At 42.7% G+C, this 27,932-nt stretch overlaps 1 protein-coding gene across 4 annotated transcripts in view; it reads left to right on the forward strand.

Annotated features, from left to right (window-relative positions):
• Positions 1-718: 718 nt before the first annotated feature.
• kctd10 (potassium channel tetramerization domain containing 10) overlaps positions 719-27,932 on the forward strand; it is a 35,051-nt gene continuing 7,837 nt past the window's right edge. The window contains exons 1-5 of one of the 4 annotated variants that reach the window (XM_059987874.1): positions 719-785; positions 10,860-11,073; positions 19,678-19,847; positions 23,486-23,572; positions 25,956-26,008. In XM_059987874.1, coding sequence (XP_059843857.1) covers positions 783-785; positions 10,860-11,073; positions 19,678-19,847; positions 23,486-23,572; positions 25,956-26,008 — 527 coding nt within the window. In that variant the 5' untranslated portion in view covers positions 719-782. Of the gene's footprint in view, positions 806-862; positions 942-10,859; positions 11,074-19,677; positions 19,848-23,485; positions 23,573-25,955; positions 26,009-27,932 lie in introns of those variants that run through there. The other 3 variants (XM_059987875.1, XM_059987876.1, XM_059987877.1) reach the window with 3 other exon arrangements.

Genomic DNA, 27,932 nt, shown 5'->3' on the forward strand with positions numbered 1-27,932 from the left:
ACCCCCTCAGACTCCTGAGTGATCCAGACTGCACTTCCAGCTCCAGCTCCTTATTGCAGATTGTTAGAAGCTGCAGCTGGATGCAATTCTTGCAGTTCTCCCTGCCTTCCTATATCCCACAAGAGGAGCATTCAACTATCCTGTCTGGCAATCTCTGCTAGTCTAACTGAGCAAAATAAAGAAAGAAAACAAAAATAAACAAAGGGAAAAATTTAACTGCAGCTTTTTCACTGATAATTCTACATCTTCATGTGTCTATTAAATTCCTTGCATTTAGAGATGATGTATTACGGACTGGCACCGTAATAAGAAAGGTTTAGAGATTATGTGGTACTCGGACAGCATAGGTATATGGGCTAAATGGAATCCTGGTCCTGTTGAGCTTTCATGCTGTTTGACTCTAGGCCAAACACTGAGGATACAAACGGCAACAATTTGGATAAGTTAAAGTTTACGGAAGATAGAAGCTGAACAAGTTCGTTTTGTAAATCTCGCCACTGACTCCTCAATGCATTTCCTCTGAGAAAAATATTTCCAAAAGAAAGAGTTGAAATTGTACGATAAAAACACCCCGTCAGACAGCATCTACAAAGGAGAGAGACTGGGGACCGGTTTAATAAGTCGCGCAATAGGCCCGGTGCGAAAATAATTCATCCAAGTGATTTGCAGCGGGGAAATGACGCACAGAGAGGAGCAAATTCGGTGCGCCGTTGAGAGGGGCGGAAGTGAGGCGTGTCACCGGAAGTGTGTTTGGGGATCGCTGGGAGCGCAGTGGCGGGTTGATGGTGAGACGGAAACTTGGAAAGTTTTGTTTTAATGTTAAAAGTGGAAACGTGAAGTGTTGGAGAGGGGTCGTGGTTCTGCTTTTAGAGAACAAAAGTGAACGTTTGTGGGCGGAGGCAAACGGCAGCTTCCTGGTGGATGTGGGTGGCGGGCGTTGTGTAAGTCGTAGGCCCGGGGGGGGGGAAGGAAGGGAAATCTCTTCCCCCCCCCCTTCCCAACACCCTGTACGTCTCCTGTTTCCACATCCTCCCCACCCTCCAACGCCCTCCCCGGACCCTGCCTCCTTTCCAACCCCACCACCTGCCTTCATCCCCGCCCCGGTTCCATTCGCCCCCAAAACTCTCCTCATCTCCTGTCTCCATTCGCACCAACAACCTCCCCGTCCCCTCCCTCCATTCCCCCCCGAGATCCTCCCCGTCCCCTCCCTCCATTCCCACCAACAACCTCTCCGTCCCCTCCCTCCATCTCTCCCCGAGAACCTCCTTGTCCCCTCCCTCCATTCCCACCAACAACCTCCCCGTCCCCTCCCTCCATTCCCCCCGAGATCCTCGTAGTCCCCTCCCTCCATTCCCCCCGAGATCCTCGTAGTCCCTTCCCTCCATTCCCCCCGAGATCCTCGTAGTCCCCTCCCTCCATCCCCCCCAAAATCCTCCCTGTCCCCTGCCTCCATTCCCCCCCAACACTCTCCCTGTCCCTTGCCTCCCTTCCCTCTGATACCCACCTCTTAACAACAGCCTTTTTCCTTACCTCCCTGCTCATCCATCCTCTTCTCTTACCCTCCCCCACCACCCACCTCCTTCCTATCCCACTGCCAGTCCTTATAACCTTCACCCAGCACCTCCATTCACCCCTTTCACTGCCTATCCGTGCCTTCCCACCTGTTCTCCATCTTCTTTCCTGCACTTTGATCATCTGGCACTTTTGTCTCCTCTTTCTGCTCCTCCTCCCCCCCCCCCCCCCACTAGGCCTGGCACCCACCTCTTTCCCCAACCACCCTTCCCCTTGCACACACAGTTCCTTCCCCCTAACACCCATTCCTCCTGCTCTGTACCTGCTTTCACCATCTGTTTCATACACAACTGTTTTCATATGTGCAGGATTTTAGAAGTTTTAAGATAAATTGATATTGCATTCAATCATATGGAGTTCTCTACTTGAGTAGCCAAATTGTCAAAAGGTATTAATGTTCAAATGAAAGAAGTTAAACTGGCAGTTGTTTAGAGCCTAGGTGTGTGTTTGAATCCTTTCAACTATTTTTACAATGAATGACTTTGGAATATAGTGATAAAGAGTTAAGCAAGATGTTGGTATCGTGTGAAGCTTGACAGATTTTACAAAACTTGTTCTTGGGCTGATCTCAAAAAAAGATTCACAGTTTAAAGAGTCAATCTGTCAGTGCTTATTCTAAAGTAAAATCAAAAATGCAGGAAGCAGTCAGCAGCTCAGGCAACATTAATGGAGAGAAAAACAAATGTTAATATTTCAAGTTGATGACTTTTTGTTAGGACTTGGTTTATACAGTTGTCCCCTCTGCTTCTCTGCAGCTGATGAGTATTTCTACCATTCTTGGTTTTATCACAGCAAAAGTATATTGCTGGTACAATTAATTTGCATAGGAGTCTGTTTATGTGTTAGAATTTGTCATTGAGGAAAGATAAATGTGTTTCTTGGATAGGATTGTGTGTTAGTTGATGGGACGTAGTTGAGGTGAATTCAGGTGGATACATTCCCAGGGCCTGACAACATGTTCCCCTGGAGTTTGGGAGGCAAGTGCAGAAACGCAGGGACCCAGCAGAAATATTTAAGTCATCTAGTGACAGGTGATTTACTGGAGGATTGGAGGACAGCTAATGGTGCTCCACTGCTCTAAAATAAACAGGAAATTATAGGCTAGTGAGCCTGACATCGATAGTGGGTGAGTTATTGGGACCGCATATGAATATTTGAGTAGACATGTTCTGATTAGGGATAATCTGATAAGGCTTTGTGCTTGGTAGGTCGTGTCTAACCAATCTTGGAGTTACCAGGAAAGTGAATGAAGGCAAAGCAGTGGATATTATCTGCATTGAGCCATTTGACTGGGTCTAACATGGGAGCTTCAGTCACTTGGCATTCAAGATGAGATAGTAAATTGGATTAGACATTGGCTGTGTGGGAGGAGCCAGAGAGTCGTCTGATTGTCTCTCTGACTGGAGGCCTGTGACTGGTGGTGTGCCATTGGGATCGGTGCTGGGTCTGTTGTTGTATGTCATCTATATCAACGATCTGGGTGATAATGTGGTTAACTGGATCAGCAGATTTGGGGATGACACCAAGATTGGGGGTGCAGTGGACAGCGAAGAAGACTGTCAGAGCTTACAGCAGGATCTAGAACAGCTGGAAAAATTTCAGCTGGAATTCAATGCAGACAAGTGTGACGTGTTGCCCTTTGGTAGGACCAACAGGGTAGGTCTTAAACAGTGAATGGTAGGACACTGGGGAGTGCTGCAGAACAAAGATATGGGAATACAGGTCCATAATTCTTTGAAAGTGGCAACATAGGTAGATAGGGTTGTCAAGAAAATGTTTAGCACATTGGCCCTCATAAATGAAAGTATTGAGTACAAGAGGTGGGATGTTATGTTGAAGTTATAAGATGTTGGTGAGGCCTAATTTGGAATATTGTGTGCAGTTTTGGTCTCCTATCTGCAGGAAAGATGTAAATAAGGTTGAAAGTACAGAGAAAATTTAGAAGGATGTGTCTAGGTCTGGAGGACCTGAGGTATAAGGAAAGATTGAATAGATTAGGAATTTATCCTTTGGAAAGTAGAAGATTGAGAGGAGATCTGAAAAGGTGTACAGAATTATGAGGGCTATAGATAGGGTTAGTGCAAGGAGTCCTTTTCCACTGAGGTTGAGTGGGTCTACAATCAGATGTCATGGGTTAAGGGTGAAAGATAAAAAGTTTAAGAGAAACATGAGGGAAAGCCTCTTCACTCAGAAGGTGGTAAGAGTGTGGAATGAGCTGCCAGCGCAAGTGGGTGGGTGGGAACTCAATTTCAACGTTTAAGAGAAGTTTGGATAGGTAGATGGGGACTGTGCTCCCAGTGCAGGCCGATGTGAGTGGGCAGTTTAGATGGGCTGAAGGGTGGTTCCTGTGCTATACTTTTCTATGACTATTATGTGTTAGAGATGGACGTATTAGATAGGATATCTGATTATGGGATTCAAAATAAAATATCAGGTTAATATCACTGGTATATGTCATGAAATTTGTTCACTTTGCGTCAGCAGTACAATGCAATACTTGATAAATATAGAAAAAAAGATGAATTACAGTAATTGTGTGTGTGTGTATATATATTTATGTTAAAATAAATTGTGCCAAAAACAGACTTTTTTAAAAGTAGTACTGGTGTACAATGTCCATTCAGAAATCTGATGGCAAAGGGGAAGAAGCTGTTCCTGAATCTTGGATACAACGGAAGCTAGTACCTGTGATGTAGCTGATTAATTTTACAACTCTCCGCAACTTCAATCCTGTGTAGTAGCACTCCTCTCCCCCACTATCAGATGGTGATGGAGCCAGTCGAGATGCTCCCATGGTACATTTAGGTGACAAACCAAATGAAATATAGCTGCAGTCTAGCCTCCTTTATAGTTGCATCGATATGTTGGAACCAGGTTAGCTCCTCAGAGATATTGACATTCAGGAACTCTCTCCACTTCTGATCCCTCTGAGGATTGGTTTATGTTCCCTTGTTTTACCCTTTCTGAAGTCTACCATCAGGTCTTTGGTCTTATTAACGTTGAGTGCAAAGTTGTTGCTATGACTCCACTCAACTAGCTGGTATATCTCACCTTCTGAGATTCTGCCAACAATGGTTGTATTATCACCAAATTTATGGATGGCATTTGAGCTATGCCAAGCCACGCAGTCATGGGTGTAGAGAGAGTAGAGCAGTGGGCTAAGCACACACCCCTAAGGTGCACCATGTTCATGATGTATTTTACTGCCCCTCACCCCTTTAGCACATTTCATTACTCTTAACTCTCTTACATAGCAGTGTATTATCTGACGCTGAGTGACTTTAAAGATGATTTAATGGTAAGCATCAAATTAGCATACTAATTTGATGCTATTGATGAAAGGAAGATAGAAAGCTCATTGTAAGACTGTTGGACCAGCCCTACCTGCTCCACTCTGCTGCTATGTTTTTTATTCTATCTGATAGGCATGATTCAAATCATAGAATTCATTGATATTGTTATGGGTCAGAGAGAAATCATTTGGTCCATTAAGTATGTGCCATTTATTTAACCAGAATCATTCCCTATTTCCCTGCAAATTCAAGCATTCCTTTCCTGGAATAGACAGAGAATTTGAGACCATATTACATTTTGCATTAAAGGATTCTTCTCGCACTTTCCACCTCTTTCCCCATCTGTTGTGTCTCCGATTTAGCAATATTGATGGCACTTCAGAGTAAGTGGTTAAACTACATTTGTTTCTGGCAGCATTAGATGTGACTGCACTGCGATTATTTCCTTGCATGAACTGCAGTTACATCCTTTCGAGGAGTTGAGAAAGGGTTTTTTTTTTTGAACGATTTTCAGTAGGAATTTGAGGAACCTCTGTGAAGAGCCTGTAACAATGGTGCAAGAAACCAACCACAACAAAGAGGAAAGTCGGCAGAGGCTGGAAATCCAAAATAACACACAAAATGCTGGAGGAACTCAGCAGGCCAGGCAGCATGTATGGAAAAAGAGTACAGTTGAACAGGGAGCAGCCAACCCTGATGAAGGGCCTTGGCCTGAAATGACTGTTTATTTTCTTTCCATAGATGCTACCTGGCCTGCTCAGTACCTCCAGCATTTTGTGTGTTACAACAAAGAGGAAGTCAGTTTTTCATATCCATATACCAAAATACATCATAAAGTTATTTTTGAAACATTTGAGTCATTGTATTAAAGAAGGTGAGTGTGGTGGTCAATTTGCATCATTGATGCTGCACGTGTTTAAGGTTGTTTATTGTCATTCTTCACGATACACATGTAAACAGAACAAATAATTGTACTCCAGGTCCAAAGCAGCAGATTGAAAAAATAACCATAAGGAATACAATAAATATAAGAGCAATTCTATACAACACAATGTACACGTAACACTATAGACTGTACATAAAGTGGCGTTTGGTGATGTGTTTGTGTATGATGGCTAGTGGGAAATAATAGCTTTTGAGCCTAGTGTTCCTAGTATGAACACTGGAGTCTCTTCCTGTTGGGAGTGGGACAGGCAGTCCATGAGCAGTGTGGGATGGATCTGTTGTGATATTGCTGGCCTTTTTCTGTGTGTGTTTGTGTCTCTCTCCTCCTTCCCCCCCCCCGGTCCGTCCCCGTCCGTCCATCATTGCAGGCTCCTGCTGATGTACTAGACACTTTTAACTATCTCTTGCAGAGCCCTCCTGTCTGCTGCAATGCAGTTATATCTTGATAATTCATTGTTATTTTATATTAAGAAAGACTGTGTCCATAAGCTTAAAGACTTGCTCTGGGCTGGAAGCATTATTATCCAGACCTTGGTTAGGCACCTTGAGACCTCTAGGGATTGCCTGGGATTCTTTGGCGGGGTCAGGATCCAGGGCTGGTAACCCGAGTTTGTGAAGTGGACATTAATATATGGGAAAACAACTGATGGGTTTAAAGATGTTATACTTGGATATATTGGTTTGATGTGTGTCCCTGATGAGGAATTACAGTGCCTTTCTGAAACCTTGTGATCTTGACAAGGTTTGTTGTGATGGTCATTGTCATAGGAAAGTACAGCTCAGAAATGGGCCCTTCGGCCCATCTAGCCCATACAAAGCTGTTTAAACTGCCTAGTCCCATCGACCTGCATTCCATCCCCCTGCCATCCGTCCATCTATCCAAACTTTTCTTAGTGTAGAAATCTAGCTCACATGGACCACTTCTGCTGTCAGCTCGTTCCACACTGTCACAACTCTGAGTGAAGAAGTCCGTCGTCGTCCCCCCGTGCTCCCCTCAAACTTCTCACCTTTCACTCTTAACCCATGACCTCTTGTCCCACCCAACCTCAGTGGAAAAAGCCACCTTGCATTTCCCCTAATAATTTTGTATATCTCTATGAAATCCCTCTATCTTCCACATTTCAAGAAATAAAGTCCTAACCTATTCAATCTTTTCTAATAACTCTGGTCTTCCAGACCTGGCAACATCCTTGAAATTTTTCCCTATAATCTTTCAACCTTGTTTACATCTTTCCTCCAGTTAGGTGACCAAAGCTGCAAACAGTACTCCAAATTAGACCTCAACAATGTCTTGTACAATTTCAACATAACATCCCATCTCCTGTACTCAATATTTTGATTTATGAAGGCCAATGTACTAAAAGCTTTTGTAACGACCCTATCTGCCTGTGATGCCACTTTCAATGAATGATGGACTTGTATTCCCAGAACCCTTTGCTCTGCCGCGCTCCCCAGCGTCCGACCATTACAGCAACTCAGTTACCACACAAAGGACTTGGAAAGGAAAGCACTGGTCACTTGTGTGTTCACTGATTCTCAAAGCTGCCCTGGTTTCTTTTGTGTTGTGACTTCCTGCAATATGTTTCTGAGACAAAACCTTTTGCTTTTCACTTTCCTGTAAAGCCAGATTTCCTTGCAAGTGTTAGAGTCCATAAGGGATAGTTAAACATTGTGGTTCTGCACAGTAGAAAAGGCAAAGACAGTGTTCCCAGAAGCTGTTATAGTAGCTTGCTCCACTGATCAATTCCTTGTAAAATCAGAGAAGAGGATGACACACCTGAGGCCATTCTTCCCATCATGTGTACATCAGCCTAAAGAGTGATCTTCCTGCTTCTACTCGAGCTCCTGTCTTTTCACTATCCAGCACCTAGGCCATGCTCTCTTCTCACTGGGTAGGAAGTTTATAAGCCTTGTGTGTTACACCACTGAGTTCAGGAACAGTTATTACCTACAGCCACCAGACTCTTGAACTAGTGTGGATAACTTCACACCACTCATCACAACTCTGAACTTGGACTACAAACTACAGACTTACTTTCAAAGAGTGTGAGCAACTCGTGTTCTCAGTAAATAACAATGTCGTCTTTTACACATTGGTTATTTGTCAGTATTTATAATTTTCATACATTCTATTGTATTTTCTTGAAAATGTCTGCAAGGAAATTATCTTAGGGTAGCACATGGTGGCTTACTTCGTATATGTACTTCGATAATAAATTTAACTTTCACTTTACTTGTATGCATCCAGTACTTATTCAGTACAATGAGCTTTCTTGCCATCCACCACCTGAGAGAATATTTTCTCATGCCTCTCCAACCCTTACACTAATTACTTTAAAACAGTCCCTTTTCTTCACTTCCAAGTTCCAATTTATGGCCACCTGTTCAGTTGGCTGCCAAACTCTAGTTAAATATCAGGACTTGACTTTCTTCAGCACCATTCATAACCTCAATATTCCAAAGTACTTTTGAAAGTACTGCCATTGTTGTAATGTTGAAAATGTGACTGCCATTTTGTGCAGTAAGAGCCGTAAGCTTCAATGTGACCTTTTAGTGGTGTTTAATCGAGAAACAGATGCTGGTCAAAATAGCAAAGTTAATCTTGCTGCTCGGACTCTTTCCCCCCCCCCCATCCCCAAAGGGCAAAGTTCACATTGAACCCATCTGCACCACTGCCTCAGTATTGTACTTGCTCAAGCCTGTGTGTTATAAACTTCTTTCAATCTCCCCGATGCAAAGATACCATGGACTATGGAGAAAGTGACTTCTGGGCTGGGGCTTGTACCCACAACTGTCTGACCATGAGTCACGGCTAGCTCACATTGGTGGACTGTTGCATTTCAGATGGTGCCTGGTTAATTTTGCAGAGGGTTATTCTTTACTACAGAACCATGTGGTGCCCCTGAAACATGTGAGATATTGTGTTGCCATTGGCACCCTTCACAGGAAGAATGGCTGTTGATTTTGGTAGGTTTGTGGAATGCTGGCATGTCAGTGTTCAAGGATGGTGTTGGAAGACTGAGCACGAATACGATTTAGCTTATTTAGCGATTCAGCACGGTAGCAGGTCCATCAGAACCGAGCCCACGTCACCTAATTAATACCGTGTGACCTGTTAACCTGTATGTCTTTAGAATGTGGTCACGTAGAGAATGTAAAAATTCCTTACTGTGACAGCATCACTGGTGCCATATTAGCTTTACACTAACTTCCCACCAAGATGAAATCTAAACAGAGTTTGTTACAAATACAGATGTGGAAACATCTTGGCTGCTTCAGGGAGAATAGTCCAGTGAGGCCTGCTGGTAATTCATTTGGAATTTAATTCATTTGATTGACCAGTTGAACATTTAACTTTGCCACTGTGCACATCTAAAACAATAACCAGCTGAGGGCAGACAGGTCTGCAAACCTGTGGGTCCTGAGATTGGGCTGATCTGGGCCTTGTTCATGCAAAATAGTTCTCCAGTCTGACTGACTGGTTTTGGTGTGTTTATAGGTCCCAAGGGTCAAATTGCACCAGTGTTCCATTATTTCCAGCACTGAGTCAGATTATAGGGATCAGCTGAACTGTTCAGAGCTTTGCCTGTAATTATCTGCTTCCAACTGTGGTCTCGTTCACATGTCACTGCCTTGTCTTTTGTCTTACTAGAGCCAGTTGCACCTTTAGCTCTCTGGCTTGTACTCCAGAATTCACTCACCTTAAATGCTATTGCGTAAAGGTGCTGTGTAAATGCTTCCCCATGACTGTGTGGCTAGGCGTAGATCAAATACCATCTACTAATCTGCTGATGATGCAGCCATTGCTGTTAGAATCTCAGGTGGTGACAAGAGGGTGTACAGGAGTGAGATATGCCGTCTAGTGGATTGGTGCCACAGCAATAACCTGGCACTCAACGTCAGTAAGACGAAAGAGCTGATTGTAGACTTCAGGAAGGGTATGAGGAAGGAACATGTACCAATCCTCATAGAGGGATCAGAAGTGGAGAGAGTGAGCAGCTTCAAGTTCCTGGGTGTCAAGATCTGTGGGGATCTAACCTGGTCCCAACATATCGATGCAGTTATAAAGAAGGCAGGACAGCAGCTATACTTTATTAGGAGTTTGAAGTGATTTGGCATGTCAACAAGAACTTCTATAGTTGTACCGTGGAGAGTATTCTGACAGGCTGCGTCACTGTCTGGTATGGAGGGGCTACTGCACAAGACCAAAAGAAGCTGCAGAGGGTCATAAATTTAGTCAGCTCCATCTTGGGCACTAGCCTACAAAGTACCCAGAGCATTTTTAGGGAGTGGTGTCTCAGAAAGGCAGCATCCATTATTAAGGACCTCCAGCACCCTGAGCCTGCCCTTTTCTCACTGTTACCATCAGGTAGAAGATACAGAAGCCTGAAGGCGCACACTCAGTGATTCAGGAACAGCTTCTTCCCCTTTGCCATCTGATTCCTGAATGGACTTTGAAGCTACCTCACTCTTTTTAATATACAGTATTTCTGTTTTTGCACATTTTTTAATCTATTCAATATACATTATTGATTTACTTGTTTATTATTATTTTATTATTGTTTTCTCTCTCTCTCTGCTTTATTATGTATTGCATTGTACTGCTGCCGCAAACAACAAATTTCATGACAAATGGCCGTGACAAGAAATCCGATTCTGAGCCAGATTCAAGCAGTGTGACATCTGCTTCAGATAAACTGAGAAACTTCTAGAAACAACAGAATCAGCTTAAAAAGTTAAGCCACAAGGAAAATACTAGAAAATAACAATTCTACATTCTAATCCAACATCCACTGCATTCTTTTGGGTGCAGGTGTTCCCACAATGCTGTTGGGTAGAGAGATCAAAGACCTAAACTCAATAATAATACATGTGCCCATAACTTTTGTCAAGGGTTCTGTGGTTCAATGTCATGATGGGGCATTTACCTAAAAGGATTTTGCATAAACTAAATTGTAATATGAAATGCTTCCTTAATGTTGAATGAGGTGGAGGGAACGTCCACTTGGTTGAAGGGGATTGTAACTGAACATTGGTATGTCCACGCAGGAAGAGAGAATGTCAGGCGAAAGTGCGGTGAGTCCAGTGCCTGCAGCATCCACCCGTACCACATCTTTCAAAGGGGCGAGCCCGAGCTCGAAGTATGTGAAACTGAACGTCGGAGGTGCTCTCTATTACACAACCATGCAGACGCTGACCAAGCAGGACACCATGCTGAAGGCCATGTTCAGCGGCAGGATGGAGGTGCTGACAGATAGCGAAGGTAAAAGAATTGTCTGTTTGACCTTCTGCATTGGCTGAGACAGGTCAGTACGCTCACACTGCAGGGATCTCCGACCCTGGGGTCCACAGGAACCCATGGCATAAAATGGTTTGGGAAATTCTGCTCCAGGGGAGATCTGGTGACATCATGAGGCTTTAAATGGATAGAGGGAGGTTAAGAATTGATATTCCTACTGTATGTGAGGCTGCTGCTAGGAGGGCTGTAGCAAAGTAATTCTAGTACTGATTAATTATTGGAAGGCCGAGACCATTGATCAGAGGCACATTGGCCCCCAGAGTTTTACAAATAGGAGTGGAAGAGGGAATGTCGCAATGAATCTATCGTCATATTTTGGAACAGAGCACAAGAGTATGATGTTTCCTCTCTGTTCAGTTACTTGTCCCCTAACCTCCAAGATGTGGATGTCCTCAACCCATCCTTGACCTTCACCTATGATGTGGATATCCCTTCTCATCCCCTTACTTTTATATTGTGGATTTGTTCATTATGAGCTGAGTCCTGTGGCATGGGCAATCATGGATTTTCCATGGCTGTGAAAAGTTCTTGGTGAGCTTTTCTACAAAAGTGGTTCACCATTACTGCCTTCTGGGCAGTGTCTTTACAAGATGGGTGACCCATCATCAATACACTTCAGAGATTGTCTGCCTACTGCCTAACCTGGATAGCTGAACAGACTGGTTTTACATGACCTGCAGGCTAGCAGAGGGAAGGAATACCTTGCACCTCCTTTGGTAGAGACATATGTCCACCCGATTGTGGGTTATCAGCAATAATATTTACAATGGTATTTTGTCCTCTAAGCTGCTGAAGCAGTGTTGCTGACTATAACTGACATCTAAGAGAGGAGCGCTGTGGTGTGGGTGTGAATGAGTGAGATCGTGGCTCGGCAGGGGCAATCCATGATGTTGCTCTAGTATGGCTGAAGGGCCTGTTGCGGTGTTGGATAGAGCCAGCTCTATATAAAAAAAAATACCCATTTGGTTTTCCCATGTCTTTTCAGGGAAGAAAATCTGCCATTCTTATTTAGTTTAACTATATATAACTCCAGACCCTCCAATCAAGTTTTAAATGAGCCAGTCAGTCCAGTAATGTCCATATCCTGTGAGTGAATTTAGAGTCAAATCAACAGAAACAAGATCCGAATTAAGCCATGCCATCCTTTGCATCTGTTCTATAATCAATAAAATTCTATCTGAAGTTCTTCATCATCAACTTTCCTGTCACATCTGTGATGTTCTGTGGTAACTGTAAATCTAGGCTTTGAATGTAATTAAGTATTGACAGACTCTGAGTAAAGAATTCCAGATGTGTATGATCCCCTCTGAAGTATTTTCTCCTCACGGCTAAGTTTTATCCTGAGATTTTAAACTTTTGAGAATAATCCTGAGATTATTGAAGCAAGGAATTATCTCTTTGCATTTAGACCTCTTTGGATTTAGTAGTTTCAATAGGCTCATGTTTCATTCTTCTGAACCACAGAGAATCTGGGTCCATTGTATTTGATCTCTATTAGTGGGAAATAGAATTAATTAATTAATTGCAACCACGTGAAGACAGTTGTATTTTCCTCAAGCAAGACCATTAAAGTGTGTAGTACCACACCAATGCCTGCGTAACTGCAACAAAAAGGCTTCTTGCACACCGTGTCTTCCTGCTTGCTAACTGTAGGAGCCTGTTAACTTTGTACTTGTACAAGGACATAAAAATGAATAATGCATTGAGTAAAGATTGTGAAAATTATTTCCTGAGAGAGACAGCAAAGTAGCATTTAGCATGACATGTTACAGCTTAGGGCATCAGAGTTTGGAGTTTAACTCTGACGCTGCCTGTAAGGAATTTGTAAGGCGTTCCTGTGACTGTGTGTGTTTGCTCCAGGTGCTCCAGTTTCCTCCCACAGTCCATAGACGTACTGGTTGGTAGTTTAATTGTCCCGTGATTAGGCTGGGGTTAATAGGTGCTGTGACTTGTTGGGCCAGAAGGGCCTGTTCCACATTGTATCTGTAGCTAAATAAAAATAAAATAATTGGGTGGCACAGTCACATAGTGGTCAGCGTAGCGCTATTACAGTGCCAGCTGTAAGATCTGGGTTCAATTCCCTCTGCTGTCTGTAAGGTGTTTTTATATTCTCCCCATGACCACGTGGGTTTCCTCTGGGTGCCTTCGTTTCCTCCCACATTACAAAGATGTACAGTTAGAGTTAGTGATTTGTGGGTGTGTCATGTTGGCGCTGGAAGCGAGCTGCCAGTGCAATCATTGCTGATATGATTTGACGCAAATGATGCATTTCACTGTATATTTCAATGTACCCGTAACAAATACAGATGATCTTAATTCAGACGCTAAGAGCGTAAGAGAGAATGAAATCGAAAGGTGAGGGGGAGACAGAATCTACACCAGCAGACTAGAGTTAAATCTGTGGCATTTTCATTTGGGTGATGGAGATGAAACATGGGATCAGGGAATTAGTTATCTTGCAGGCTTACAATGGCCTTGAGCAACCAGATGGGGTTGTCATCCAGCTAAGATCCCATCGGACACGTCCCGATTGAAAGAAGCAGGATAGCCCTGTCGCTTTTTGAAATAGAAACAACTCTAACCCAATTTAGTCGATGTGCAGCAGATGTGAAACCTTCTCGTGGGGGAAAAATCGACAAGGCAACATTCCAACTTCAAAACAAATTGGCATTCCAAAATCCTAAACTTAAAAAAACAACTGCGTAGCTGCCAAAAGCTGTGGTGTTGAAATGGTCCATATGGTGCTCCATTTTGCACTAAGTTGAATGACTGCACTAAGTTGTCTAATGCTTTCTGCATCATTTTTTTTCAGATAATTTTACAAAACAATTGCAAAGAGGAAGGGTAGAACACAAATAATTGGGTATGGGGGTGGAAGGAACAAAGAGAATGTGCAGGGGGGCATGGGGAAGAAAGATTAGAAATGAGAGTTTTTGGTAGTACTTTCATCCCAAGTTGATGCACCATGTTTTCTAAGTAGTGTTTATTCTTGTATCAAGAGAACAAAATGAACCTTACAGTCATTGCTTGATTATATTTAGAATGGATATCTTGTCCTATTTGTAGAAGAAATGTCAAAGGTTACGGTCTCCCCTTGTATTTCTGTAACCTTCCTTGGATCCCAGCCCCAAGCGATTTCTATAAGCCTGTTAAACTCTTTTCCCTGTTCTGTTGCTGAGTATATCATATCCATTACTGTGCATGCTTGGAATATTTGCTGGAAAAATACTGTCACTCCTTCAAATAGTGACGCAAGACACTAAAGGGCGCTTATTGAAACAAAGTGTAATTGTGCCAATCCTGCTTTCCTTCCTAGCAGGTCATTCCCGCCCTTATTGGACTGTCAGTCAATTCCAGCCCTCATTTTCATCATCTTTAACCCTCCGCTATGCTATGGCTGTGCCATGGGAGAATGCCCACACTTGTTCCTCTTAAATGCACATAACAGAGCCTATGGTTCCCACTTGATGTGCTATTTCATGTTTGAATTGTGTATGTGCTCAGTTTGTTGGGCGGAAGATGTGGGGAGAGAAACAACTAACTATTCAGGTTCACTGTGAAATTTAACTATTAGTCATGTGTGAATCTCCTTTTGTGGAAGCTGCTGTGTTTTCCCTGGTGACCTGCAGGACAATGGGGTGTAAATCTTTAATGTATTTGCTATCCCCGTGCTCTATGGATATGAAACCTTGAGGACCCACCAAGCACCAGGCATGGAGAGAGAATACCAGTGATGCCTCCAGCAATCTGTTATATCAATAGGGCGAGCACTGGACTAAAGACTAATCTTCATTCCCCAACTCTGCACGACTGGACATAATGTGTAGGTATGGAACTACTGCCGGCCGGTGGTGGTGTGGCATCAGCATCGGACTTTGAGACAGGTGATCCTGGGTTCAAGTGCAGCCGGCTCCTTGTACACTTTCCATCTGTGAGCATCAAGCTAACAACTGAGCCTTATATAAAAAAAACAAAATAAAATGCGAAGGAAACTGCAAGATTGCTGCCAAGGTGAGGAGAAGAATAACAACTAGAACATTTCCCCAAGCAATCCCATTGCTTCCAGTCTTGTGCGGGGAAATGAAGTCTAGAAGAAAGTGTTCCCTGAAATCCAAGGTTGACATCACAAAACAAGAGAAGCAATGCGGCATCACATTCTCAGTAAGGCAGTGGCCTGTTCAAGAAGAAAAATACTGCCTTTGAGGTAGGAAAGAGGAAAGGAAGGAATCTCTGCTAACAGGCAGCTGACCTGCAAAAAAACCATCTTTCCTTCTACAGGCATGTTTGCAATTCCAGGATTGGATTTCCAGGTTTCCTCAAACCATGCATAAATCTGTGATAGAAAAAATCTTTGCAAGGGGTTGCCAACAACAGTTCCAAGCACCAGTACCTTTCCAAAATGTATTATTCAGCCTCCTGCTCTCCGCCCTTTCCTTTTTCTTGTCTCTGCCCCTGGCCTCACTTTTAACCCTTTGTTTTGATCAAAGGCTATTGGCGTGAAATATTCACTCTTGTTTCTCTCTCTAGCCCCCTGAATATTTTCAGTATTTTCTGATTTATGAACAGCTGGATTTCCCACTCTACTCCCAGCACCTCCTTTAGCATCTTGTGCTAATAGTGCCTCCATTGTGAATACCTGTATATGATAGGATGTTGGATTGTATAAAAAGGATCAGACATCAGCCAGTATGAATCATTGGCCCCAGCATTTATCTATTGATATCATTTAATCTGCTAAGATGCCCCCCCCCCCCCCCAGTTTCTGGCTTCATTTCAGCAATGGTGTCCAAGGTAAATTACTGACCTTAAACTGGCCTGTTACATCCACCCCAGTCTTGTCCCTCCCTTTGGTATCCTATCTGGCAATCTCAAATGATCATGTTGCTCAGATGGCAAATCCATGCAGCACAAGATTCCAAGATCTGCTGGAACAAGCAACATTCCCACTGACTCTTGGAACCTCTGGGTTCTGACTCCCAGAGTTGAGAGGGAACACTGGGCATAATGTTCAGTGGGAGGCTGGAGTTCGGGCCCGGAGTCTGTCTAATGAGGCAATGAAGCCCTCAAAACTGCTTCGGTACCTTGAGTCCAAGCACCCTGCACTTGAAGACAAACCTGTTTAGTTTTTTGAGCAGGAAAAGCGTGAGCAAGCGGGACAGAAGCAAGTGCTGATAGCCACGAAAACTAAATTGCGGAATAGACTGGACATAAGGAACCCTCTGAGTATTGCTGTTATCCGGTCGTGATTAACCCCCCCATCGGCCGGTCTGCAAGAATATTGTCAATATTAAACCGATCCGTAGTGCAAAAAAAGATTGGTGACCCCTGGCGTACACCCCAGGGTTCTGAAAGAGGTGGTGGAAGAGATTGCAGAGGCATTTGTTGTGAATGTGGAGGATAAGTAATGATCTTTCAAGAATCACTAGATTCTGGAATGGTTACAGAAGACTGGAAAATTGCAAATGTCACTCCACCCTTCAAGAAGGGAGGGAGGCAGAAAAAAGGAAACTATAGGCGTTAGTCTGACCTCAGTGGTTAGCAAGGTATTGGAGTGGATTGTTAAGGATTGTTTCGGGATACTTGGAGGCAAATGATAAAATAGACTGTATTTTATAGGCTGTATGGTTTCCTCAAGGGAAAATCGTGACAAATCTGTTGGAATTCTTTGAAGAATTAACAAGCAGGATGGAAAAGGAGAATCAGTTGATGTTATGTACTTGGATTTTCAGAAGATCTTTGACAAGATGCCACACATGAGGCTGTTTTGAACCCATGGTATTACAGGAAAGATTCTAGCATGGATAAAGCAGAGGCTGATTGGCAGGAAGCAAAGTGCGGGAATAAAGGGAGCCTTATTTGGTTGGCTGCCGGTGACTAGTGGCATTCCACAGGGGTCTATGTTGGGACTGATTCTTTTTTAAACTATGTATCAATGATTTGAATGACAGAATTAATGGTTTTGCTGCAAAGTTTGCTCATGATACAAATATAGGTTAAGGGGCAGGTAGTTTTGAGGAAGTAGAGAGGCTACAGAAGGACTTCGACAATGGGTAAAGAAGTGGCAGATGGAATACAGAGTTGGAAAGTGTATGGTCATGCACTTTGGTAGTAGAAATGAAATGGTAGAGTATTGTCTAAATGTAGAGAAAATATAAAAAACTAAGGTGCAAAGGGCCCTGGGAGGCCTTGTGCAGGATTCTTTAAAGGTTAATTTGCAGGTGAGTCTGTGGTGAGGCAGGCAAATGCAATGTTAGCATTCATTTCAAGTGAACTAGAATATAAAAGCAAGGATGTAATGTTGGAACTTTATAAAGCACTGGTGAGGCCTCACTTGGAGTACTGTGAACAGTTTTAGGCCACTTATCTTAGAAAAGATGTGTTGACACTGGAGAGTGTCTAAAGGAGTTTGACAAAAATGATTCTTTGCCCTGTATTCACTGGAACTCAGAAGAATGAGGGGTGACCTGATTGAAACCTATTGAATGGTGAAAGGGCTTGATAGAGTAGATGTGGAGAGGATGTTTCCTATAGTGGGAGAGTCTGAGACCAGAGGACAGAGCCTCTGGATAGAGGGAAGTCTATTTAGAAAGGAGATGGAGGAATTTCTTTTGGCAGCAGTTCAGCTGTGATAATGGTGGTGCCAGTACAGTGTCAAAGACAGCTTGTTATTAACAACCTTCACATAGTTGTCAAACCTGACCTCTGCATTTGGCAACTACTTCCATGGATTTTTGGATACTTGTTTAAATTCATCATGTCCATCTTGGGCATTAGAGCATTTTCAGCGTCTCACCTGCATGTGGATAGTTATTGGGTAACTCTACAAAGTTCCCCTCACTGCCTTTGATTACAGCATGGGAACAGGCCCTTCTGCCCATTGAGGCTGTGCGGCCCAATTGTACCCATGTGACCAATGAACCCATATGTCTTTGGAATGTGGGAGGAAGCCAGAGCATCTGGAAGAAACCCATGCTGTCACAGTGAGAGCATAAAATTCCTTACAGAACTGATGGAATTGAGCATAGGTGACTGGTGGTGTAATCGTGTTATGCTAAAAGCTACTTTACTGTTCAGTAGTTACCATACGATAGTTACAGCTCCTGCGCAGTTGGAATAATCCTGAAACTGCAGTTAAATTATTAGAACATTTCATTTATCTGTAGAGCCTTATTATTTAAATTACTTGTATCAGTATTTCTTAATTTTAATAAAAGTAAAATTTCTTTACTGTTTAGTTTTTAACCAGCCAAACTGCAGGGTATTGACACCCCACCTGGGGGCAGTACTGAGTACCTGCACCTCCAGTAGCTCACTAGTGCCATCTGCAGGAAGCATGAGACAGCAGATTCTGCGATCCAGAGAAACTTGGCATCAGTGGAAGGATGCTGCTTGATCTGCTGAATTCCTCCAGCACATTGTGTTGCTCAGTGTTACCCAGCTGTTTGCAAAGTAAGGTTTATCTGAGAAGATAAAACAACAGCTAAGTAGGTGTGTAGTGACGAAGCTTTACTGAGTGTGGTTTCTGCATGTACAGTTCCTGTTATCAGTCATGCAGACTGGTAGATTTCTGGGACCTGTTCTCCAGTGTGGAGGCAACTAATACAGGTTGACAGAGCAGTGTACAGTTCATCATGAGAACACCCTGAAGATTTTCTTTGGGAAGAAACTAAGTGCTGGGGAAAAAAATGAAGAACCTAAGATAAACGTGAAAAACACTGTTGGAAATCCAAAGCAATACCAATAATGCTGGAGGAACTCTGGTCAGGCAGCATCTGTGGAAAAGAGTAAACAGTTGACATTTCAGGCCAAGACTCTTCTTCAGGAGCAGAGTTAGGCCATTCACCTCAAAGTCTGCTCTGCCATTCCATCATGGCTGATTTATTATCCCTCTCAACCACATTTGTCTGTCTTCTCCTTTTAACCTTTGCCCTTACTGGTCAAGACCTATCAGCCCCCACTTAAATATACCCAATGACTTGGCCTCCACACCTGTCTATGGCAATGAGTTCCACAGATTCACTGCCCTCTGGCTAAAGAAATTCCTCCTCATCTCTGTTCTAAAGAGATGTCTTTCTATTAGGAGGCTGTGCCCTCTGATCCTAGACTCCCTCACTATCGAAGACATCCTCTATGTCCAGTGTATCTGAACAAGGGAAACAAAAATTTAAGAGAATGGGAAAATAACCAAACAATGAAACCTGAAAATCCTATAACACAACTTCAGTTGCAGACAATTTAGTCTGGAAAATAACTGGTTTAATAATCAGTCGTTTACATCACACTTGTTTGAGAGAAATCAGTGCCAGAAGAAGTTATTAAGTCCCTTTCAGGTCTCCACAGATGTGATGTGAAATACCAGTCTTTACTTCTCATGGGTCTTGTTTCTGACCACCAATTGGACTGCATGCAATTTTCAGAAGGTGGTGGGTTTCCAGCATTTCAGCTTGCACAGGAATCGTCCAAGGGCCTTTGTTCACAGCCAGCAGAATGCCACAAGATGCCCTTGGTATGTGGGTGAGTATGTACAAGTTCAAGCTAAGATGAGCACCTTAATGTCTTTTTTTCCAGGCTGGATTCTAATTGACCGTTGTGGCAAGCACTTCGGTGCTGTGCTGAACTATCTCCGGGATGGAGCTGTGCCATTGCCAGAAACTAACCGTGAAATCGAGGAACTATTGGCTGAGGCCAAATACTATTTGGTACAGGGGCTAGTGGAGGAGTGTCAAGCTGCCCTTCAGGTAAAACCACTGTCTTCAAACTTTAGGTCTTGTAGAAATATCAACAAGTGATTGCCAAGAGTACAGTTGTGACACAGGTTGGGAAGAAAGCTTATTAAACCTGACCAAAATACCAGTCCTACACATCTAAACTGGCTTCCTGAATAATTCCCTTTTCTTCAGCTTTAAGGGTTGTCATAAAATTAATACAACAAAATTATGTTTGAGACAAGGAACCTGAGGACATTTAATTGGTAAAGGATTAGTAAAGAATCAGATTTGGTATCTCTGATGTATGTCGTGAAATTTATTGTCTTGCAGCAGCGGTACAATGCAATATATAACATATGCTATAAATTACAAGAAGAAATTGTATGTATTAAGTAATGTATTAAATAGATATAATACTCAATAAGAACGGAAAAAGCAAACACGAGGAAATCTGCAGATGCTGGAAATTCAAGCAACACACACAAAATGCTGGTGAAAACGCAGCAGACCAGGCAGCATTTTGTGTGTGTTACAGGTAAAGCAAAAATAGTGAGGTTATAATTTATGCAACACACAGAGCTGGAGGAACTCAACAGGCCAGACAGAATCTATGGAAAAAAGTACAGTCTCAAAGTTTCAGCAGAAAGGGTCTCAGCCCGAAACATTGACTGTATTTTTTTCCCGCAGATGCTGCCTGCCCTGCTGAGTTCCTCCAGCATTTTTGTGTGTTGCTTGGATTTGTAGCATCTGCAGAATCTATTGTAGGTAATAATTTATGTTGCTTTGGAGCTTACATTTACAAGGTGGGAATGAAGGTGTTTGTAGAACTTGTTCAAGTACAGGTGAATATTCATTGTGCAGGTAAAGATTAATGTACTTCATGGGACAAAGACTTTGAAAAGGAGTCTTAAGCCTGTCTGGTCACTAATCAGAATAATACCTTTCCTCTCATGGTGCTTCAAACCAATACCCTGGTACCATGTATGAACCTTTTCAATGCATGATATCCCTGCTCAATGGCCATGCTTCAATTTAAGGTGCATTGTTTTGTTCAGGATTTCCCCCACCAAGAAAAAAATGATTTTTCCATCCCAGAACTGCTGAAAAGATGTTCATTAGTTCATTTCTTCACCGCCTCAGTTCAATGGTATTCACTTGCATTATGTAAACCTTTTAAACATAGCAAAATATTCCAGGGTGCTGGAATACACAAACATTTTCCACCAAGCCATATATGGAGATAATTATGTGGCCAATAGCTCAGTCAAATAGAAAGGTACGATAGGAGGAATTGGCAAGGCTGAGATTTTGGAGGACCTGAAGAGACTGAACAGGGAGGCAAGCCTTGGACTTAGTTCCTCCCCACCTTAATTGGCACATCGGGCAACAAGCTGTTTACAGTTGGAACTTTCACTGGCAGTGGCTTCGGCAAGAGAGGCAAGAGCATAAACATATTCAAAAATGGGATGAGAATTGGGAATTTTAATGTTAACCTTTAACTGAATAGGGACCAACGTTAACAGGTACAGAAGCGATGAATTGGAATTTAGAGCAGTCTACTCAAAGGTAGTATAAATCTTCACATCCTGATTAGCAATAGGTACATTTAATGTCAGAGAAACGTATACAATATACATCCTGAAACTCCTTCTTCACAAATGTCCACAAAAACAGAAGAGTGCCTCAAAGAATGACAGTTAAGTGTTAGAACACCAAAGCCCTCCCCTACTCCCCACTCCCATGCACAAGTGGCAGCAAGGCAACGACCAACCCCGACTCTCCCAACAGCAAAAAAGCATCGGTGACCCCCAACTATCATCTCAGTTATTTGCAGTATACTCTGGAAATAAACACATGTAATCACCACACGAAATTCTGAAAGTGCTAAAATTCTTGAGCAACGCACAGGTGCATAGTGCTGGGGAAACTCAGCAAGCCAGGCAACATCTAAGAAGTCAATGTTTTGGGCCAAGTCGCTGGAAAGGAAGAGGGCAGAGTAGATGAAGTCCAGGTATCCAGTCACAACTTGTAAGAAGCCCAAGTATCACAAGGTGCTTAAAATGCATAAGATGAACACCCCAAGCATGGTGAAATAAACTATTTAGAAGGTATAACTGGCTTGGCTGAAGAAATAGATGTTGAGAAAGTTTCTGAAAGGAGAGAGGAGGATGTAGAGGTTTAGGGAAGAATAGAAGTGCAGGCTGATAGTGCAGGGGTGATCAGTGCTTTGCCCATTGGAGGAATGCAATCTAGAGTGCTGGATGGATTGTAGATGTCTATCTTGACTAGTTGGAAATGGACAGCTAACGTGCTAGTAATGGTAAGGAGGTTAGTGTACCATCGTGGCAAAGTGTCAGGCAATAAGGACAAATCTGAAATGAGCGTATAAAACGGGAAAGCATAGGTTGGGGGTGTGGGTGGGATAGCAGATTAAAAGAAAGGCATTGTTGGGTTTTATTTAATGCAGTTTAGTTTTCGGAGTGAATGAGTGGAGACTGCGGTGTGGCCAATAACTGTAACTGATGCTGTCCAGACTGCTATATTAGTGAGTTTAGTGATGTGAGTTCTTTATTCCAAACTCTGTTCCGGTTGTACTGTGACCCCTTGCGTCCAGTTCTGCTTGGGGATGCAAGGGCACTGTCCTGGGAATGATTCAGTCGAGGGCAACAAGACCAGTCTCAGTGGTCTGAGGAAAAGTTACACATGCTTTGCCTTTTCATCATACAAGGTAGGTCAGAGAAATCTTTTGAGCAGGGGTTCCCAATCTTTTTTTTATGCCATGGACCCTCCCGTTAACTGAGGGGTCTGTGGACCCCAGCTTGGGAGCCCCTGCTGTAGAGGGCCACAAACTGTAAAATGAGAAGTTGGAATAAGAACAAATAATGGTGAAGATAATTTTGTGGTCCTGACCAGGAAGACCATTACTATGTCAGGAAGTGATTCTTCTTTTCTCTTTTCCCTTCCTCCCACTACCACCCTCCATCCACCCCTCCCCTCATCCTGATCAAGTAAAAAAGTGCTATGGTGGATAAAATTCACATACGTTGTTACTAGAAAGAAAGGTATTCATGTTAATTACTTCTGGATTAGGGAACAGGTCTTTATGAGGAAAAGTTAAATGATCTTGGGCTTTCCTCTTTGGAACGAAGGACGATGAGAGGTGACTTGATAGAGGTGTACAAGATGACCAGAGGCATAGATAGAGTTGACAGCCAGAGACTTTAACCCAGGGCAGAAATGGCTAATACAAGGGGGGCATAATTTTAAGCTGATTGGAGAGAAGTATGGGAGGATATCGGGGGTAGGTTTTTTCACAGTGATAGGTGCGTGGAATGTGCTGGCAGGGGTGGTGATAGAGCCAGATGCATTGGGGACATTTGAGAGATTCTTAGGCATGTGAATGGAAGAGATGGATTGGGGAGGAAATGGTTAGATTGATCTTAGAATAGGTTGAAAGGTTGGCAAAACATGGGCCAAAGGGCTTGTACATTTCTCTGTTCACTCAGAGGGTACCAGACTCTGGATCTGTGTGATGGGCTCAATTTTTAATTATTTTTATTCTACCTGCCTTTATAAAAGTTCTTAGAAATTATGGTCTCTGAAGTGAGCCGTGCTTTGTGTTAATGTTTGAAAATGTTTTCAGATTTGAAATGTTCTTTGTCTTGCAGCAGAAAGAAACTTATGAACCTTTCTGTAAAGTTCCTGTCATCACATCTAACAAGGAGGAACAACGATTGATAGCAACATCTAATAAGGTTAGAGCATTTGGAACAAGCCTCGAAAGGAAGGTGTAAATGCTGATGACTTTTCAGTATGTCATCATTTATGGCAGTTTCCTGCACTTCATTCCCCAGGCCCACAGCTGTTATTTCACTGTTCAAAGTTAGTCATACCATTTGCTTTTTTCTCCATTCCACACTTGTAACAGAGTCATCAGATGACAATCAGAGCTCTATATATTCTGATCTGGAGCCAAGCTGACAAAAGCACCTGCTCGAAACCAGTGTGGAATGTTTCCAGCTTGTGTCAATCTCTTGACCAGGGTGTTCCCAACCTTTTTTTAATGCCATTAACCATTAACTCGGGTCCTAGGACCCCAGGTTAGGAACCTCTGCTCCAGTCTCTTGTGTACCATTTGCCCATTTCCTCCAGAATGTGTTAAGAGTACTTAACTTTGTTCTTAAGGGAATGTTTGAACAAAAAAGTATTAGACCAAATCTTGATACTTCATGGCCACTGCTCATAATTGACTAAATGTAGCAAATCCTGTTATAGGGGACTTGTTTCACGAGCTCAGAGTGCCTTCTGCCTCGTTGGTATGGTCTGACACCTTCCCAGAATGCCTGTGTTACAAAATCCTGTAACTGGATCACTTACCAGCAAAGATAGAGAGGTCCGTTGAAGTCTGAGGGTACTATTTTTAAAAGTCTTTATTTATGAAGGGGCACAAAAATATGATTAATAGAAACATTCAGATAATATACGTCGTCACTACTCAATCTAAAAGCGCGGGTCTAATAATAACCATCAATAAGAAACAGCTCGATCTTTTGTCTAGGGGATAATATATTGTCCGATGGAAATATAAAAGTCACTCAGTTCCTGCAGGCTTCAGCCTTTTGGGGGACCGCTGGGTTTTCACTTGTTGGAGAGAGAGAGAGAGAGATTGGTGAGAAAAGAAACTTGCCCGGGTCTTTTATGAAGTGAATCTGTTGAATCAGGGGAGCGGGCTTCCCCGTTGTTAGCTAAAAGCTGGTTTCTGTGGTTCCAGTCACCGATTCTAGCAACGGAATCGAACGCACGTTACTTCCTTCAAATGGCTTCCCGCTACTACGGGATCGTTAGCGTTTCTTCTGGTGCGTCTAAAGGGGTTGTTCCCCCAGACCCTCTTTTATACTTCCTCACGGGGTCTCAGATGTCAATCAGGTGGGGATGATGCAATCTCTCTCTCAACCAGCCCACTTTGCCCGAGGGCTTGCACGTAGCATAGTCCCCAATCCACAAACGTGGTCTCCAGGAGACAATGGTCAATTTGCATCACCAGTGGAACGAGGCAGTCTCTCTCTCCCATTTCCTGGGTCTACTGACCCCCCCCTCAACTAGTGCTCTTGTGATTCTCAAAGGGGGGGGCTGCGGACATAACACCTGCAAACCCTTTCTTAACTGGCAAGTCCTACTCTCAGCAATTGACTTAAACCTGAAAATATTTTAAGTGTCTGTTAAATAGTTAAAATAGTTAAAACTATTAACAAAGAATATTTGAAAGCTAACATGACTGCAAAAAACTATGGGGAGTTGGGGTTTATGGCTCAGCTCAGCACATCACAGGAGCCCCAGCCTCTGCTCCATACACTGCCTATATTTCTCACTGCTTCACTAAAGCAGTCAGCATGATCATAGACCCTACCCATGCTGGTCATTCTCTCTTCTCCCCTCATTGGGTAGAAAGCATGTACCATCAGACAAGAAGACAGCTTCTGTCCCTGGAAGCATGTACCACCAAACTAGTGCAGCTTCTACCCCACTCTTAACAGATTCCTGTATGAGAAGCTGGATTCTTGTCCTCAGACCATTGTGTTTGACCCTGCACTTCAACATTTACCTCTACTTCACTTTCTTTGGTAGATTTTACACTTTATCTACACTTTTCTATTTGATCTCAATGTGTTGTATAATGATCTGATCTCTGTGAACAGAATGCAAGACAAGCTCTTCATTGTATCTTGGTGCATGTGACAATGGTAAACCAAAATGCCAAAAAGCAAATAATCAGTTGAAATCATAATTTAAATATAGCAAACAAAAAAAATAAAGGTACTTGTCTTCCCCTTTACATTCTTCTGCACAGAAGCATATTCCAGTGAGGTTAGGGTTACTGCATCAAGAGTGATGTTGCAACATCTGAGGGTTAGTCCCTCATGGGGGCATGTCAATAAAAATGTTGTTCCTACTACAGAGCATGTTTAAGAGTTGATAAAGTGATCTTAGAAGCCAGGGCCTGCCTGGTGGCAGTTACCAGCAGATTCTGGATAGCTAGATTGACAAGCTGTGATGTGCTGCTTAGACCGTATAGCAGATCTTATTAATTGTCTAGTTCGTTTTTCACATGTTCAGCCTGATATTCTTTTCTCTTTACAGCCTGCAGTGAAACTGTTGTATAACAGAAGCAACAACAAATACTCTTACACTAGGTAAGTGTGGGTCATCGTTAAATGCCATATGTACTCTTGGACACTTCCTGCAGGTGTTTAGAAGACCACTGTAGTTCTAACAGATGATTGGTGTACAGTGGAAGTGGCCATTAGTTTCACTTCCCAGAGACTGATGGAGCGGGCTTCCATTGCTAGGCCATGGATGAAGTGGGCAGTCATGGGTTGGTTGCTGAAAGATGAGAAAATCTGCAGATGCTAGAAATCCAAGCAACATACACAAAATCCTGGAGGAGCTCAGCATCTATGGAAAAGAGTAAACTGTTGACATTTTGGGTCATGATCCTTCATCAGGACTGGGTTAGTTGCTCCCTTTTCAGTAACTTCATTTGGACTGGGCATGTGTGGCAAAGGATGCTTTTCTTTTGTTAAATTCTAAATTGCATTTGTGTTGCTTCAGGATGAAGACTGTTCATCATAACTGATGAAGGGAAAATTTTTTTAAAGTTGTGGAGATGGGTGGAGGGTGGAAGGATGGGTAGGGCAAAGGGATAGTGAGACCAGGGTTGCAGTGAGGATTCATTATAAGAGGCAGTCTTGTGCTTATTGGGAGCACTTAGTAAGAGGAATTGAAATGAGAGTACAAGTTGAACATCCCTTACCCGAAATTCCAAAATCCATGAAACCTCCAGAATCCAAAATTTTTTGAGCACTGACATGACATCACAAATTAAAAAATCCACAAGGTGCTAGTAAGGTTCCTAGGCGATGTGCAGGTCTCTGCACATCTCGGACAGTTCTGTGAAGTTCATAAAAATAGAAAAACACTACATAAAGTGAAAACAAAGATCTCGATTGTGTATAGAAAGAGCTGATTTGTCTGCATCAGAGTGAACATATGCTGATCATGAAACAAGCAAAGATCTATCACGCCAAACTGAAAATTGAAGGTAATTGTGATAATTCAGGCTTGTTCCAGAAATTTAAGAAAAGGGCATTGCATTTTTATAAGACTGGTGATGATAAAGCATCTGCTGATCATGAAACAGTGAAGAAATTGATTTGAATTTGCTAAGATCGTCACTGAAAATCTAACACACCTTATCGCTGCATTAGTACACATGTAATACACATACTGCTTACAGGTAGCCCATAAATTCAGGGTCAGGAATGATGGTGATGTCAAACATCCACTGACTATCACCAGGGCAGCTGAGGTGGTTCAATGTGCATATTACTGTTTCATGCACAAAATTATTAAAAATGTTATATAAACTGCCTTCAGAGTATACATATAAGCTGTATATGTAATGTAAATGGATTTTGTATTTAGACTTGGGTTCCATTCCCAAGGTATCTCATTATATAGATGGAAATATTCCAGAAGTTGAAACCATTCTGGCCCCAAGCATTTTGAATAAGTGGTGCTCAACCTGTACTTAGAAAGTGAGAGTACCAGCAAAGGAATGTGAAAAGGTGTGAATTCCAAGGTTGAACAAACAGCCTGTGCCAAGGGAGAAGAAATCTGAGCCAATATCACAGATTGGGTGACTTGCAATTTAAAACAGATGTGGTGCCCAGCTTAGTGTCTCAAACATTTCATTTTTTTAACTTTTACTTTAGGTTGATGTGATTTCCAGTTCCCATGATAATATTTAAATGTCTTTAGCTTATTAGTCCAGATCTCTGGATAACTATTCTCGTAGCACAACCACTGTGCTGCTGTCATAATCAGTGGAAATGCTATTCTTTCACCCCAGCATCAGATGATCCCTAGCTTAGCACTTGTATTTTACAGCACCTTGTACGTAGTAAAGCATTCCAAGGCGCTTCACAGGAGTACCATCAAACAGGATTTGACACCAAGTTACATAAGAAGGTGTTGAAACAGAGAATGAGAAGCTCGATCAGAGATGTATGTCTGGAAGCTGTTTAATGAAGGAAAGAGAATCAGAATTCTAAAGTT

This window comes from Hypanus sabinus, chromosome 13, assembly GCF_030144855.1.
Source record: "Hypanus sabinus isolate sHypSab1 chromosome 13, sHypSab1.hap1, whole genome shotgun sequence".
NCBI classification, from domain to species: domain Eukaryota; kingdom Metazoa; phylum Chordata; class Chondrichthyes; order Myliobatiformes; family Dasyatidae; genus Hypanus; species Hypanus sabinus.